The sequence below is a fragment of the Lissotriton vulgaris genome, chromosome 3_1 (genome assembly GCF_964263255.1).
Source record: "Lissotriton vulgaris chromosome 3_1, aLisVul1.2, whole genome shotgun sequence".
In the NCBI taxonomy this organism is placed as follows: Eukaryota; Metazoa; Chordata; class Amphibia; order Caudata; family Salamandridae; genus Lissotriton; species Lissotriton vulgaris.
The window spans coordinates 284,624,980-284,639,722 of record NC_141689.1 but is presented as its reverse complement, the minus strand read 5'-3'; the positions used below and the strand labels follow the sequence as shown (position 1 = coordinate 284,639,722).

At 52.7% G+C, this 14,743-nt stretch overlaps 1 protein-coding gene across 1 annotated transcript in view; it reads right to left on the bottom strand.

Moving 5' to 3' along the window:
* ONECUT2 (one cut homeobox 2) overlaps positions 1-14,109 on the bottom strand; it is a 99,828-nt gene extending 85,719 nt beyond the window's left edge. The window contains exon 1 of the mRNA XM_086960441.1: positions 12,586-14,109. Coding sequence (XP_086816567.1) covers positions 12,586-13,675 — 1,090 coding nt within the window. The 5' untranslated portion in view covers positions 13,676-14,109. The remainder of the gene's footprint in view (positions 1-12,585) is intronic.
* Positions 14,110-14,743: the final 634 nt, after the last annotated feature.

Genomic DNA, 14,743 nt, shown 5'->3' with positions numbered 1-14,743 from the left:
GTGCTGGTGCACACCGTCCTGTTGACACAAGCCCTGGGCTGCTGCACCTCCCCCAACTTCTGCATTTACAGTATATTTATCTAGGGACGAGGCCCCGCCTCCCATCTACGGGCATCGACCCTCCCCCTCTCATCTACGGGCAGGCACCTCCCACCCAGCCACGGTGTCCGCTGGTGGAATACCTGTGTGCAAAGAAGCAAGGAAAATGGCTGCCTTTGCCCGGTATCAGAGAGACAAATGGCAGCTGTCGCTCTCCGGATGTTAGTTCGAATGTAAGACACGCGAAGTATATTTCTTAAAGATTCTTGCATTGCTGCAAATCACGCAAACTGTGCTCGAGGATATACTGAAGTATAAAATGTCCGCTATGTTCCATAATGTATAAATACTGGTGTAGAAAGTAATACATTATACAAATTCTATAATATATAAGAAACGTTATAAGAATGTCAGCTACATTTCTGAAACGTATTAGTTATTGTATTCACAATGGCAGTACAGTGCTGTATTCCAGGGTTACAACTATATGCAAAGTCCAGCTCCTGTTATCCAGTTCCATGGCATTACTACAAGCAGGCGTGCCCTGTGCTCTGTAGTTACCTATGCAAATGTCAACCACACGCCTCCTATAAACCAGGAATCCATTCAAGAGGTGCAAGACCTATTCTGCACGCGCCTTCTCAGACACCTCTCCATAATACAGTAGTCATGGAATGCAAGGGCAGCCTATATCTCCCTAATAAAGGAGCATACAAAACCAAAGTACTTTCCTCTAATACTGATGGTATAAAACATCCGGGGAACTTATTACAAATGTGGGTGTACAGCTGGCCGTCTAATGTATCCAATATCTTGCGTTACAAGATTTGAAAGAATCAGGACACGTGCCTTGAAGATTCTACGGGTTCATGTCAAGGTACAATAGATTATTGCTTAAACAATAATGAGGGCTTAATTCTGGAAAAGAATCATTCAGAATGCGTCATAATTGGAAATTACGTAGAAATATTGCACATCCATCACCGGAGGGACGATGGCAATATTGTTTAACCTCAGTGATGTACTCGGCACCAAGAAGTGATTTCTGAGTGTGAAAAAAAAGAAGAGAACAACGCACACGGGCAAGTAAATGTCTGGTGAACTACAGGTGCAATAGTTTCATTATACACAAAGAATACATCTTTCATATGGCACATATGCGTAATGTTGATGTGTTGATGGCGTTTTGACCCTGAATGATAAGTGGACCATCAAAAAAAAAAAAAAAGATTAAATATATATATATATATATATATATATATATATATATATATATATATATATATAGTCATGGTACAAATATGGGGCCTTAAGTTAAATATACACCCACCCACGTATATTATCTTCACAATAGTTTGTGGACAGCTTTCTTGTTACATTTTTGTACCACAATCTTTAAGACTTCATATTGCGGTAGGGGACGACAGTGCGATCCCAGCTGGCAGCTATGGCGTGCCCTGAATAGGCGCTGAGCTCTGGGGGTGGCACTACAGTAACTTAAACTCCCCCAAAACAATAATGAACAACCCACTGGCAAATGCAGACGTGTGATTCATAATCCCAATGGTGCCCAACACCCAGCATCATAAAACTCCATTGGACAAACATTTCAGCCGAAAAAATAGCAATACACACATTTTATGGGGTGAGGTGCCAACTTACAGACACCTAGAAGCATATCAACAGAGCACCCTGGCACCCGTCCGAGGAGATACACCAGGGCAGCCAGGCTATAACTGGTTCCCTGGAGCGGAGCCCGCTGACGGATGGCGCGGACCCTGTGGTGGTTACAGCGGGACTCAGAAGTGACCTGCTTAGCAGATCAATACCAAAAACCCTCCGAATCACACAGCTGGGGTAAAAACCAATACACGGAATCTTGGATTGGACTTGGTGTACAGCCGTGAGTACACCTGACCCCTGCCAAGAGTAAAGCTATACCAGCCCTTAAGAAACCCATACAGTTCATTGCTATGCACAACAGAAGAAATATGCATATATTTAAGACCAAAGAAGACCGGCGCTCTTTAAAAAATCTAAAAACAAGAGCCAGCTGGGTATGAAATAAGAAATGCTGCCGCAAATAGCAACAAAGGAGGCAAGCCAAGAGGTGGCTGCAGGAACCAAGGTTGGAAGCAGTGGCAGGAGCGGGAAAGAGCCCAAAGGGCATTTGCTCATAGCCCCTCACTGGCCGCAGGCCATAATGCCTTGTGACCCCCAGCTTTCGGGTTCGCCTGAAGTTCCCTATGAGTACCTAGAATGCCATGCTCCCTCAACCTTGCTGGAAGTATTCACAATGATGCCACCAGCACTGGCGCACATGCCATCTCCTAGATGCACCACCACTGGCGTCATGCCGTCTCCTAGATGCACCACCACTGGCGCCCATGTCATCTCCTAGATGCACCACCATTGGTGCCCAAGTCATCTCCTAGATGCACCACCACTGGCGCCCATGCCATCTCCTAGATGCACCACCATTGGCGCCCAAGTCATCTCCTTGATGCACCACCACTGGCGTCATGCCGTCTCCTAGATGCACCTCCACTGGCGTCATTCCATCTCCTAGATGCACCACCACTGACGACCATGCCATCATCTTGATGCACCACTATTGGCGCCCAAGTCATCTCCTAGATGCACCACCACTGGCGCCCATGCCATCTCCTAGATGCACCACCACTGGCGCCCATGCCATCTCCTAGATGCACCTTCTCTGGCGCCCGTGCCATCATCTTGATGCACCACTATTGGCGCCCAAGTCATCTCCTAGATCCACCACGACTGGCGCCCAAGTCATCTCCTGGATGCACCTTCTCTGGCGCCCATGCCATCATCTTGATGCACCACTATTGGCGCCCAAGTCATCTCCTAGATCCACCACGACTGGCGCCCATGCCATCTCCTAGATGCACCTTCTCTGGCGCCCATGCCATCATCTTGATGCACCACTATTGGCGCCCAAGTCATCTCCTAGATGCACCACGACTGGCGCCCATGCCATCTCCTAGATGCACCTTCTCTGGCGCCCATGCCATCATCTTGATGCACCACTATTGGCGCCCAAGTCATCTCCTAGATGCACCACCACTGGCGCCCAAGTCATCTCCTGGATTCACCACCACTGGCATCATTCCATCTCCTAGATGCACCTTCTCTGGCGCCCATGCCATCATCTTGATGCACCACTATTGGTGCCCAAGTCATCTCCTAGATGCACCACCACTGGCGCCCAAGTCATCTCCTGGATTCACCACCACTGGCATCATTCCATCTCCTAGAAGCACCACCACTGGCGCCCATGCCATCTCCATGCTGTAGAGTGAACGCTGCATAACCCAAATAATACATTGTAGACAATATTTATAGTTCTCTTTCTTTGCCCGGGTTCGGCTTAAATCCCAGTGCTGGGGAGTGAAGATATCACCACAATGTGCGTTTTATGCAGAGCTTGAGAGTCAGCCTGATGCATGCAACAGAGATAAGGAACGCACCCCATGTGGCAATGCCAGCTTGCCTGTGGGTGGCTTCCTCCCTCGAAAGAGCAGGCCTGAATAATGAAAGGCGGTAAGCCCCCGCACTGTCCTCTCATTGCAAAGTGAAGCCGCCTAATGCCAGGCCCTTGAAAGGGAAATGGTGTGTGTGTAATAAGAGGATTTACAGCTTTGTTAGATCACACACGAGCCATCATTAGGAAATTGAAAGCCAGTCATCAGTTCAGCTGCCAACTACAGAATTACAGCCTGCCGAAGATCACAGTGAGTGGAAGGACAGTAGCGGCGAGGGGCTGATGGAAAATAGGGAGGGTGTGTAAGGAGAAGACGAGCACCCCACAGCAGTTTCGAAAATGTAATTTAAAAATAATGAAAGGGCTCCCCACAGCCTGTGGCACTCGAGAAGTTCACAGCAACTGACATAGAAATTTGGAATACACATCAAGTGATGCTGACTAAAGCAGGGGTACTTAACTTGTGATCTGGAAACCCCAGAGCTATTCGTGAGGCCTATGCGGGGATCCGCGACTGCTTAGACAACTAAATACTATTGATAGATTAATAAAGTGTATAGAACTGCAGAAGCAAAATATACACTTGAAATGTTGTCATTGTCTGTAAATGCATAGGAATCTGAAACTGAATGCTGGAAATTGTTAGTAACCTTAGACTGGTCTGCAGGAACAGTGCAGGATGGGCACACAGGAAGGATTCGTTGTGAGTAAGCTATGCTGTTGGAGATGGGCCTACTGCAGGGATTTGGCTGTGAGTATTCATTGTTTTGGAGAGAAGCACACAGGGCAGATTTGGTTGTGTGTATGATATGTTGCTGAGCGAGGAGCACGGGGGGGGGGCGGTTGTTGATAAGTGAGTGTGGGGTGATGCTGGGACATGAAGGGGGCGAAGGGGCGGGGGTTGGTGGATGGAGAGGCGACAGGACTGTATATCCCGCTGTGGGAGGGAACAGTGTGCAGCTGAAAGATCCCGTGAGGCTGATGACTGAGGAGGGGTGACGTTCGACAACAATGGGGAGCGGCCACGAATGACGTTGATAGGGGAGAGGGGGGTATAGTTGATGAGAGAAGCAAGCTGCTGTGGGATCGTACAGGGAGCCTGAAAGGGGACATAACTAGCTGCTGTTTGACGAAGAATCAAGGCGCTACAATTGGGGGAGCTGAAGAGATGTTTCCTCACTTTTAATCCAAAGGGTCCAAGATCCTTTAGGGGTCCCTTCTCTGTGACGCGGAGGGCTTGGAGCATTTATATCACACTTTGCACCCCACTCAGGAGCTCGCTTTGTGCCAGTGATCAATAGTCTATTTATTCAATCTATTGCAGTATTTATTGGATCAACGCTAGGATATATTTTTATTGGCATCAGGGTAGCTCGTGCCTGCTGCCGGGATGTGGCACGGACAGGGGTGGGAGGGCGCACGCGCTGTTCTGAAGTGGGGCCTGGTGTACCCACGGCCGGCCCCGGGGGTCAGACACGGTGACCTCTGGGGGCCCAGGGCCCACGGTGCCCTGTCTGTGCCCGCGCTGCCGGCAGCGGACTGCGCCTGGCTCTGGTGTCAGGCCCGGCAGCGGAGGCAGAGGCCCAGAGGTGGCGGCGAGCCCTGTGCTGGGAAGGGGGGGGAGGCATCGGCCTTCCTGGAAGCGCGCCGGCTCCGGTTCCAATCAATGCGGCCCGGCCCGCACGTTCCTGTTATTGTTGCCAGCATTAATGCTCTTTTAATCTTCCCAACATTATCCGCATCGATCCGCGCTCCCATATACACATCTGTTTGAAAAAGTGACAGAACCACACGGCCCGGGACTGAATGAAAAGCGAAAGCAGGGTCTGCGCGTGTTCTTGTAGCTCCTCGCCGGCGGGCCCGCGTGCTGCCTCTCTCGGCGCTGTGCTCTGCAGGACCCCGCGAGGCGCGCGCACGACGGGATGGGGTGACCAGGACTCTGGCGAGGCGAAGACAGGGTGAGCTTTTCACTAATATTGACATCCGACAATGCAGCAGCGCTGGGGGTGGGGTGGGGGGGGGGGGGCTGAATACTACATAGCTACCCCGCTCCAGCCATGCCAGACACCAATCTATCCACCTGTAATCAATATACCCGTCTCTAAATCTTAGATTCGTCTGTATGTGCTATCAAATCATCGCACTATAAACAATGTACATATCTGCCGACCTGCATACCTACCGTCAATATATCTTAACTATGTATCTAAAAATCTGTCTCTGGGTCTGGCTATCATAATGCTATTCAAGCATCGATCCATAGTCAACAAACGTGGTTCGCTTTTTACCTTAAAGAATGCAGATATCTAGAACTATACCGAACTAAAGTCCGCTGGTCTCTCTGTATCCGCTTGAAATCAAGCCGTGCGCCTGTTCGTCTGTTAACTGCTCATCCACCTGCCCATCTGTAGTGACGGAGCCACCCGGCGCTACAACCATCCAACTACTATAAAGTCGATGCATCTACAAATCGCTCCAGGGAACGGCTGCATAGCTTTTTATGTATATAGCGGTCACCACACCCTGCGTTTCATTTACTCTAAACACTAAGGACTGCATGTTTGAAAGCAACTTGAGCAGAAAGAATAAACATCCCTGGAAGGGTCGGCGTCAGCAGGCTCCGCCCACACGCAGCCGGAATCGTGTGTGAATCTTGTTGCTAAACAGCAAGTGTCCCAGCACCACTGACACGCGGGTCAACATCCAGGCTACAATGCGCTGCTGTGCGCCAGTTCAAAGACACGAGTCTCTAGCGCCGGGTCATGGGTCACTTCCACCCAGTGTAACTGTTGTGTGCGGGTCTCTGCTGCTCGTGGCCGTGTTTATTGCGCTCCCGCCCTCGCCACACCTTGCGTTTGGGACGCGTGTGGAATGGAATGTGATGTCCGAGTGTACTCTGGCGTATGTCTCCATCCACGCAGGTCCATGGTGCACACAACCCGTGGCCTTGCCGCCTCCTGGTACTTGTGATGTAGAATGCCCGCCGGGTGAGTGTGCACGCACTGCTGTTGCGCACAGCGAGTGTGGCTCTCCACACACATGCTGACAGCTGAGCCTGTGTGCACAAGATGCCTTGATGTGTGGCTCCGTTGGTGACTCGTGTGTTTGAGAAGTGACACTATAGTGCCTTGGAGAGGCTTTCTCCGTACGCCGCTTTGCAGACTCTCACATGTGGGCCTCGGGTGCGGTCAGCGTGTGAAGGACAGAGCCTTGGATTGAGGCTCTCTCCATGCGCTACCGGGTGCGCTTGGGCTGTGCACACAATGGTGCCCAACACACGGGCTTGCTTACACATGGGTCTTTCGTATGTGTGCACATGCTCCCTGGAATTTGGATTTGCCACTCACAGTCTCACTGAACCCGTGAGTTCGTGGTGCGCAGTCGCACACAAAGGTAAATTAGAGTGAGTCTCTCCACTTCCAGCTTGTAAGTATGTGTGCTATAGGTGTGCATCACACGAGGCAGCGGCACGTGGCCACTAGCCAGGCACTAACTTGCAGGTTCGTGTGTGTCTGTTTTGCACACACAGTGTTGTCGTGGAATGTGTCTCTCTCTGTGAGCTGGTGGCGTGCACCCTTTAGCGTCTTGAACAGGCTCTCTTTACGCACTCATTTGATGACCGTTGTGTGTTTGTGGTCAGTGTGCACCAATGTCACTGTGGGGGGTGAGGCTATCCACCTATTACCTAGAGAACTCGTGTTTTGCCATCTATAGTGCAGTACATGCGTGCACATGAAGGTGCCGTATGGAGCGTGCCTCCACGCGCCGGGGCACGGCAGCCCAGGGGTCGGAGCTGTTTGTGGTGCTAAAGCTGTTGGAGCCGAGAATACCCCGCACAGGCCTCGGTGCCGGACATTCACGAAGCACATTCTGGGCAGGCACGGCTCGCACGCGTCGTCTGTGAGCACGGGGACGCGCAGGGCACGTGCACAGCTCTGGCTTCTTCAAATGAAGGAACAAGAGCACTTTATGTTTGGAGGGTGGGTGTTAGGAAGTCAACGCTGGCGGACACACAATGAACACGCTCCTTCTCTCCACTCAACAGTTCACCAGAGGTTTACTTAACTCCACATATGTGGGCCTTGAGATATAAATATATATATATATGTGTGTGTGTGTATGTATATATATCCATTTTATATATATATATATATATATATATATATATATATATATATATATATATATATATATATATATATATATATATATATATATATATATACATATATATATGTTATAGGTAATGGATGTGGAGTTGAGTAGTAAATGTATATACCTATATGCACTTACCTTCTCTATATTCTGGTTCTCCATACTTTGCTGCAGTCCATATTTCGACATAATACAACCCTGACTATACCTCAGTGTAACTTTATTTCTCACAAAACGTGCGCCTCTCGGGTGTACGTACATTTTTAGCACAGACCTCCTCCCAGCTCCCGCAGCACAGTTCTGTAGCGCCTTGACACCAGACTTTGCCCAACAAGCCCTTGCGCCGAGAAGCCAAACATCCTCTGTCAGCAGACACGGAGCCCTCATTCTCGATCACAGATGGGGCGCTGTCACACTCCACGCGTGCACGTACACGCGCCCCGCGTGCGATGCCAGAGTATGCATTTTTAATAGCCCGGGGCTGCCTCCCAATCGGCTCCCGAAGATGCATTTTGTTTTTACAGCCCCTTGGCAAGGCCATCCGAATGAAGGAGGCGTGGATGTACCGAGGTGGCTCGCGCCGCATCCCTGTAACCTTGAACGTCCCAGGCAGCAGGGTGATTTACAGCCAGCCACACCGAGTGGGGGGAAAAAAAGGAAAAATAACGATCCCGAGCTGCACCGAGCCTGTTTAACCCAAAGCAGAGCAGAGCTTCGCTCCCAGCTCTGGGCAGAGCAGGTCCCATCAATAATTCATGTGCTGGCCGCTGCTCCTCGCTCCCAGCTCCCCCGGCCCCGCTCCACACACCGCCAGCTCCCCAGACCCCGGCCCAGGGCCTTCCAGGAGGGATGCGAGCCACTGAGGGACACACACCGATTTACATATACAACACGCGGCACGCGGGCAGGCCGCCGATCGATGGCGCACAAAGGTCCGGATTAACGCCGCGGAGCATGTGAGCGAGGGGAGACTGGACGAGAGGGCCTGGATAGGGACTGCACGGCCACACTGCCAATCTACGCCCCCAAACCTTCAACACAGACCTGTTACCTCCACGTGCACTATTCTATTTATGCATGAGCATGCATATAGCGTTTTGGCACAACATGGACTGGACTGCTTAGTCGTATCTAGGCGCTAGACTAGACCTCACGGGCATATATTCTAGTTCTCCAGAGAGCGGTTGTCTGTCCACCCCTCCCTAGCTTTTATCCAAACTACTTGTATATCTAAGAATGAGGCTGGTTGGGGCGCAGACTATGAAAGTGCTTAGGTGCCTACCATGCTACTGTTAGAAGGCGCTATTCAATAACGTGAAAGGTAAAATCATAGACCGTGCACGCCCACTAACACACGAATACGATGGAAGTGAAAGGCCTCAACGTTACGCAGGATGGAACATTGGATAGGTAACGTGACCCTACCCTGCCGACAAACATGGGCACGCGCGCGGCTGTGTAGATGGCCAGCCACCAGGTCCGCCATGACACTGTCTTCTCTTCTGTCAGCCACTCTCCCGAGCACCCCCGCGCGCTGGGAAATGTCCAGGATAAATCTATCGCGTTCCAATAAAACCGAAAGGCGGGAGGGGAGAATGGCGGGGGGAGGGGTGCTGCAGCAGCCCGGCGGCCACCTCAAGAACAAAGAGAGGACACCGTCCACGCGCCTGGAATGCACTTCAGAGATCACAGGCGTTTCTACCGACGACGTATACTGCCCCATCCCCCTTCCAATCAATGCGATTAATTGCCCTACATCTGGATAAATCAAACCTGCAGGTGCACGTGGAGTGTGTGAGTTTCAGGGGGGGTGGGGATCGGTTTGCCGAAACCCATCAGTCATTTCAGCTTGTACTCACATCATAATGATATTGATTTGTAAACAGTTCCAGAGTGTCCCCTTCCCGGAGCAATCAGGGTGGGAAAAGAGAGCCGCGAGAGTGTTTAATGCCCATCCCCCGCTCTCAGACTGGCTGAAAATCAATGCATGCGTTGGAAAGGGACATTTTGTTTTAATGTTACGCCGCTTCCCCAAACACATACACATCTCCGAACTGAAGGACCTATCGTTGGAGGGCGCACACGGGTTGTAAGCCTAGGAAAGCACCATATTTCTTAGGAACAATTGTTCCATTCGGAATTATTTTTCGCTCTTTCACAAGTTAATATTTCTCTCTAATTGTGCACCCAATAATATGCAACAGAGACAAATGTAAAAACCGCGTGGCAATGTACACGGCGGGATATAATGGCATATTTCGTGTTTTCTTTAGATATGGGTTTAATTTCCAATGTAGCCTCGGAGTTGATTGGCAGCTTCTTCTCGAACAATAGAGAGCTGCACTTCCCCATTCGCCCACTAGAGGGGGCAGGGAGAACTCATTCCAGATAAGAAGAATATTCCAAAAAAAGCAATTGTTCTCTTCCGCCTTCCCAGGGGCTACAATAAATGCTCCAATTTATAGCACACAAAGGAAGAAAATCACCGCCTGCCTGCAAACCTTGCACAGTCAGAATACATGCTAATGAGCCGTACATATGCACAGTTCATCCTCTCAGCTCGTGCTCTCCACCTGCATGTAAACACGTACATGATTTTTCCATCATATCAACACAAGCGCACGCCCCACTCCCGCTTCACATGAGAAAGCGCCCAATGTCGCCATCCTAAAAGCACAAAGAGGTAAGGCTGCCGGATGCCGCATTCCTTGTAGTACAGCAGACAAAGATCCCTTTTCTGCGGAGGCAGCACCCTTCCTGCTGATTAAGGACAGGGAACACAGTTTCGCCTCTAAAGTTGTCACACGTAAACAAAACGACACCAGCAGCACACAATGGCGAGCAAGCACCACCCACCCCGGTGTGTGAAGCAGCCTGACCTTGCCATCTGTAGGCGTTGTGTAAGGGCAGCCACCATGCAGGCTGCACACCGACCACTAATGACAGGCTGGTACTGGGCAGACATGGCAGACCTGGGTGGAGTGGGGGCTGGAACGGTGCCCGCGTGCCACACACTATTGGGAACCCATTTACGTGGTGGACCGAAGCCCCTAGGGAGTATGCCATGCGTAATAAATAGTGGGATGAGACACCAACACAGAGGGCAGTTAAAACCAGGAAAATGTTTAAGGGATGGTCCAGCGGCCATATGAAAAACGACCAGGTGTACATGCTTCAGAGGAGGGAAGATGCCCTACAGAAGATGGCTGTCCGTGCTGGTCAGGCATGGCCGAAACCAAAGGAAGGGGGCTGAGAAGTGCCGGGAGAAAATTAAACTCACGCTGCACTCCTCTGTATAAAATCGAAATAAAGTGTGGGGTGGGTTGTAGTGACAGAGAATGTGCGGTGTTTGTGGGGTTACATACAGCAGGGATGGGGTGCCCTACCAAGGACATACGAGCTGGTATGGGAAATCCCTACATAAGACATGCCGAGTGGCACAGGGCGTCTGTGAGGATCACATACAGTTTGGTATGGAAAGTCAGTGTCGATAACATGGAGGCTGCTAAAGCCCCTGTAGATGACTTGCGGGGGCGCATGGGATGTGTTTGCAGGTGACATACAAACAGGGGTCGGGTGCCCCAGTAAATGACAGGCAGACACGCAGCGGGAGAAAACACACAAGCGTTTCTGTCCTTTCTCTGTGGATGACAGGCAGGCGGGTCTTTGTAAATGGCACGCAGGCTTATATCGGACGCTCCGGTCTAAGACACATTGCCAGGTATAGCGTGTCTCCAAAGGACACGCGGGCAGGTATGAGCTCCCTGTAGACGGCACGAGGGCAGACATGGGATGCCCCTGCAAAAGGCATACATGCAGGTGTGGGATGTCCCTGTAATGGACATACATGCAGGCGTGGGACTCCTCTGTAATGGTCATATATGCAGTGGGTGGCATGCAGGCAGTCGTGTGATGCCCCAGTGGATGGTATAGAGGCCGGTATGGGCAGTCGCTAGAGAGAGCCATTCATTGAAGGAAGTTATCGAAAAGGATGATTAGAATACGTCTGACAGGCCCCTGCTGACAATCGATTCAGGGGGTAGGGAATTCCCTATTGATTGAGTAACTTGTATTGGCTCCAGCCTGGACGGGGAGCCGTGCCGTCCTTCCAGAGGGGGCATTTACACTAGGTTGGCACCTACAGTCAGACAGAAGATGCATGTTGAAGGCAAGTTGGCTGAAAAGGAGCACCCAGAGATACAGGGTCTACCCAGCATGCATGCCCCTAAAGAGTGTACATTCACACTAGGTTGGCATGAAGCAAGTACATTGCAGAAAAAGCTAAGTGGTACGCAGGTAACTTGTACTGACGGCCTTTGAAAGGGGGCACACAGATAATGGGTTCGTATCAGCGAAGATCTTTGCAGAAGATGCTAGTTTATAGCTGGTTGGCATGAAAGAGTGTGCCGGCAGAATGGACCCATAATTACTAGGTCTTCATGAAAGGAGGCACGCGCAGGACACAACGATGGATTGTAAATGATGCCCTGCAGCAGGTGCCAATCACAGCATGCTGGCTTGGAGCGATGCCCTTGAAGAGGGGACCCAATGCGCTGGGTTAAAAAACGAAGATGCCCTTAAAGAGCAGAAGGGCTCATGTGGGAGTAGGGTGGCATGGGGAAGTCATTGCAGAGAGTGCCATAAATAGAAACCGCTGCACAGCATGCTTACTAACACCGGTTTCCAACTGAGAAAGCCCCCCACAGTTAGTGACAGCTGGTAAGAAGTTGGCAAAGTTATATTTCTGCAGAAGTAGCCCGCTGGCCTGGTGGTCTTTCTAGGGGCTGCCAAGCAAGGGAACCCACTGATGCTGTATGTAGAATATGAAAGGGTGCCACCTGATGGCAAGGTACCCGCTGCCCCTGGGTGCCCATGCAGCTTACCTGCCAACCTGAGGGCGGACATCCTCTGGAACTCGGGCTCCTGCAGCCACTTCCACATCCGCCTGAAGGTCTCCCGGCCGGACTTGAGCTTGCTCCAGGGCTTGGGGTTGCGCAGCAGGTCGGACAGGGTGCCCTGGGAGCGGCACAGCACCCTCTGGGCGAAGATGGCCTGCGGGATGCTGTAGCGCTTGAGCTCGGCGGTGATCCTCTGCGCCACTTCCTTGGTGTTGATCTCGTCGAGCTGCGAGGGGCCCCCACCTGGGGGGCCCGAGGCGGAGGAGGAGGAGGAGGGCGGGCGGCAGGGGGCCAAGAGGGGCCCGCCGTGAGACTGCGCGTGGTGGCCGTGGTGGTGCATGCCGTTGAGATGGGACATGAGGGAGGCCGGCCCCCGGGGCAGGTGCTGCTCCCCACCCCCGCGGCCCAGCATGGCTTCGAAGCCGCCACCACCGCCCCCGGGGCTGAGCATCTTGTCGTGTGGCCCGTACCCGTGCAGGCTCTGTGGGCTCATGGGGGGCAGGCCCTGACCCATGGCCGCCATCTCCTTGTAGGGCCCGTAGAGGCTGCTGAGGGCCGGCAGCCCGCGCTCGTCGCGCAGCAGGCTGAAGCCGCCGCCCCCGCCGCCCCTGGGCGGCTGCCCCGGGTGCTGCTGCTGGTGCGGGTGGAACTTGTCGGACACGGCCGAGATGGGCGGCAGCGGCTGCAGCGGGGTGAGCGTGGTGTAGGTGCCGCCCAGGGAGGGGGGCGACGAGTCGCAGGGCATGCTCATGGCGTGGTGCAGCGGCACGGACAGCTCGGGCCGGTACTCGCCGCCCGCGCCGTCCAGCAGCGAGGCCATGCTGGAGACCATGGCGGAGCGCGAGAGCTCCGGGTGCGGGGGCCCGCCGGGGGGGCCCAGGCGCAGCCCCCGGCTCTGCTGCTGCTGCAGGTGGTGGTGGTGGTGGTGCTGGTGCAGGTGGTGGTGGCCGCCCAGCAGCTCGGGGTCATGGCCGTGCACGCCCCCCAGGCCGCCCTCCATGCCCATCTCCGGGTTCATGCCGAAAGCGTCCAGCTCTTTGCTCAGGCATCGGTAGGCGGTGTAGGCAGTCTTCATTCAGTCCATGGGCCCCGCTGCGGGGTGGGGCGGGGGTGTGCGTGCCGCCGGTCTGCGCCTCCCTCGCTGCCTGCCTGGGATGGATCACCGCTGCTCCTGCTCTGCCGGGCCCGCGCCGCTCCTCCTCCCCATGTCCGCGCCTCTCCTCCTCCGCTCGCGTATGCCCGCCCGGCCGGGAGCTGTCCAGAGAGGGCTCTGGGCGCAGCCGAGCGCGGCCCAGGGGGCGGGAGCGGTGGCAGGACTGACGGCGCGCTCAGCCACTCAGGCGCCCGGCAGCTCACAACAATCTGCACTCGGAAGGATCCTGAGCCAATGAGAGAGCGGAAGGGCGGGACCAGGGGGGTAGGCAGGCTCGTCTGAGAGAGGGGAGCAGCTCTGTGCTCTTGAGGGATGCACTGCCCCCTCCTTCCTCTTCAGCATTGATTTGCAAATACAAACTTTTAAGCCTAGACTTCCAAGGCAGAGCGTTTCTCACTATCCAGGAAACTGAGGCCGGCACCTGTTTAATCAATAATATTATCATTGGTACTATTATAGACTGCTTTTCTTATTTATTATTATGTGCTCTAGTGAATGCCATTATCACGAGGGTCATTATTATAATTGCTGAAGCCTATTATTGTCATTATCTGTCCCAGCGATTATCATTCACTTTTATCACAGGGGCGGGGGATGCTGGATTGGCACGGCAAATTACAAATCGTACCCCCACTGACCTCGGGAACGTGTGTATCCCTCTTTTCTCCCGCCTGTATACATCGACACACGTTCTTTCTCGACCGTTGGTTTTAAAATAAAAACTTTCACAGATATCATAATTGCAGAAGGGCGACTTGGCCACCACCCTCAAGCCCCATTTCAACATCTGCACACCTGTCATTGGGACCACGAGGACACAGGAGGCAGGCGGCTACTGTCAGTTTCTCGCTGACACTCATCAAAGGGGAGAGGGGCTCACTCCACAAGCAACTCGTCTCCTCGACACTATACCACCTCTTTTACTCCAACCTTTAAGAATAAAACGAATGTGCAGGCGTGGGGTGTTAGTGGGAATTACGTGGCTCAGTA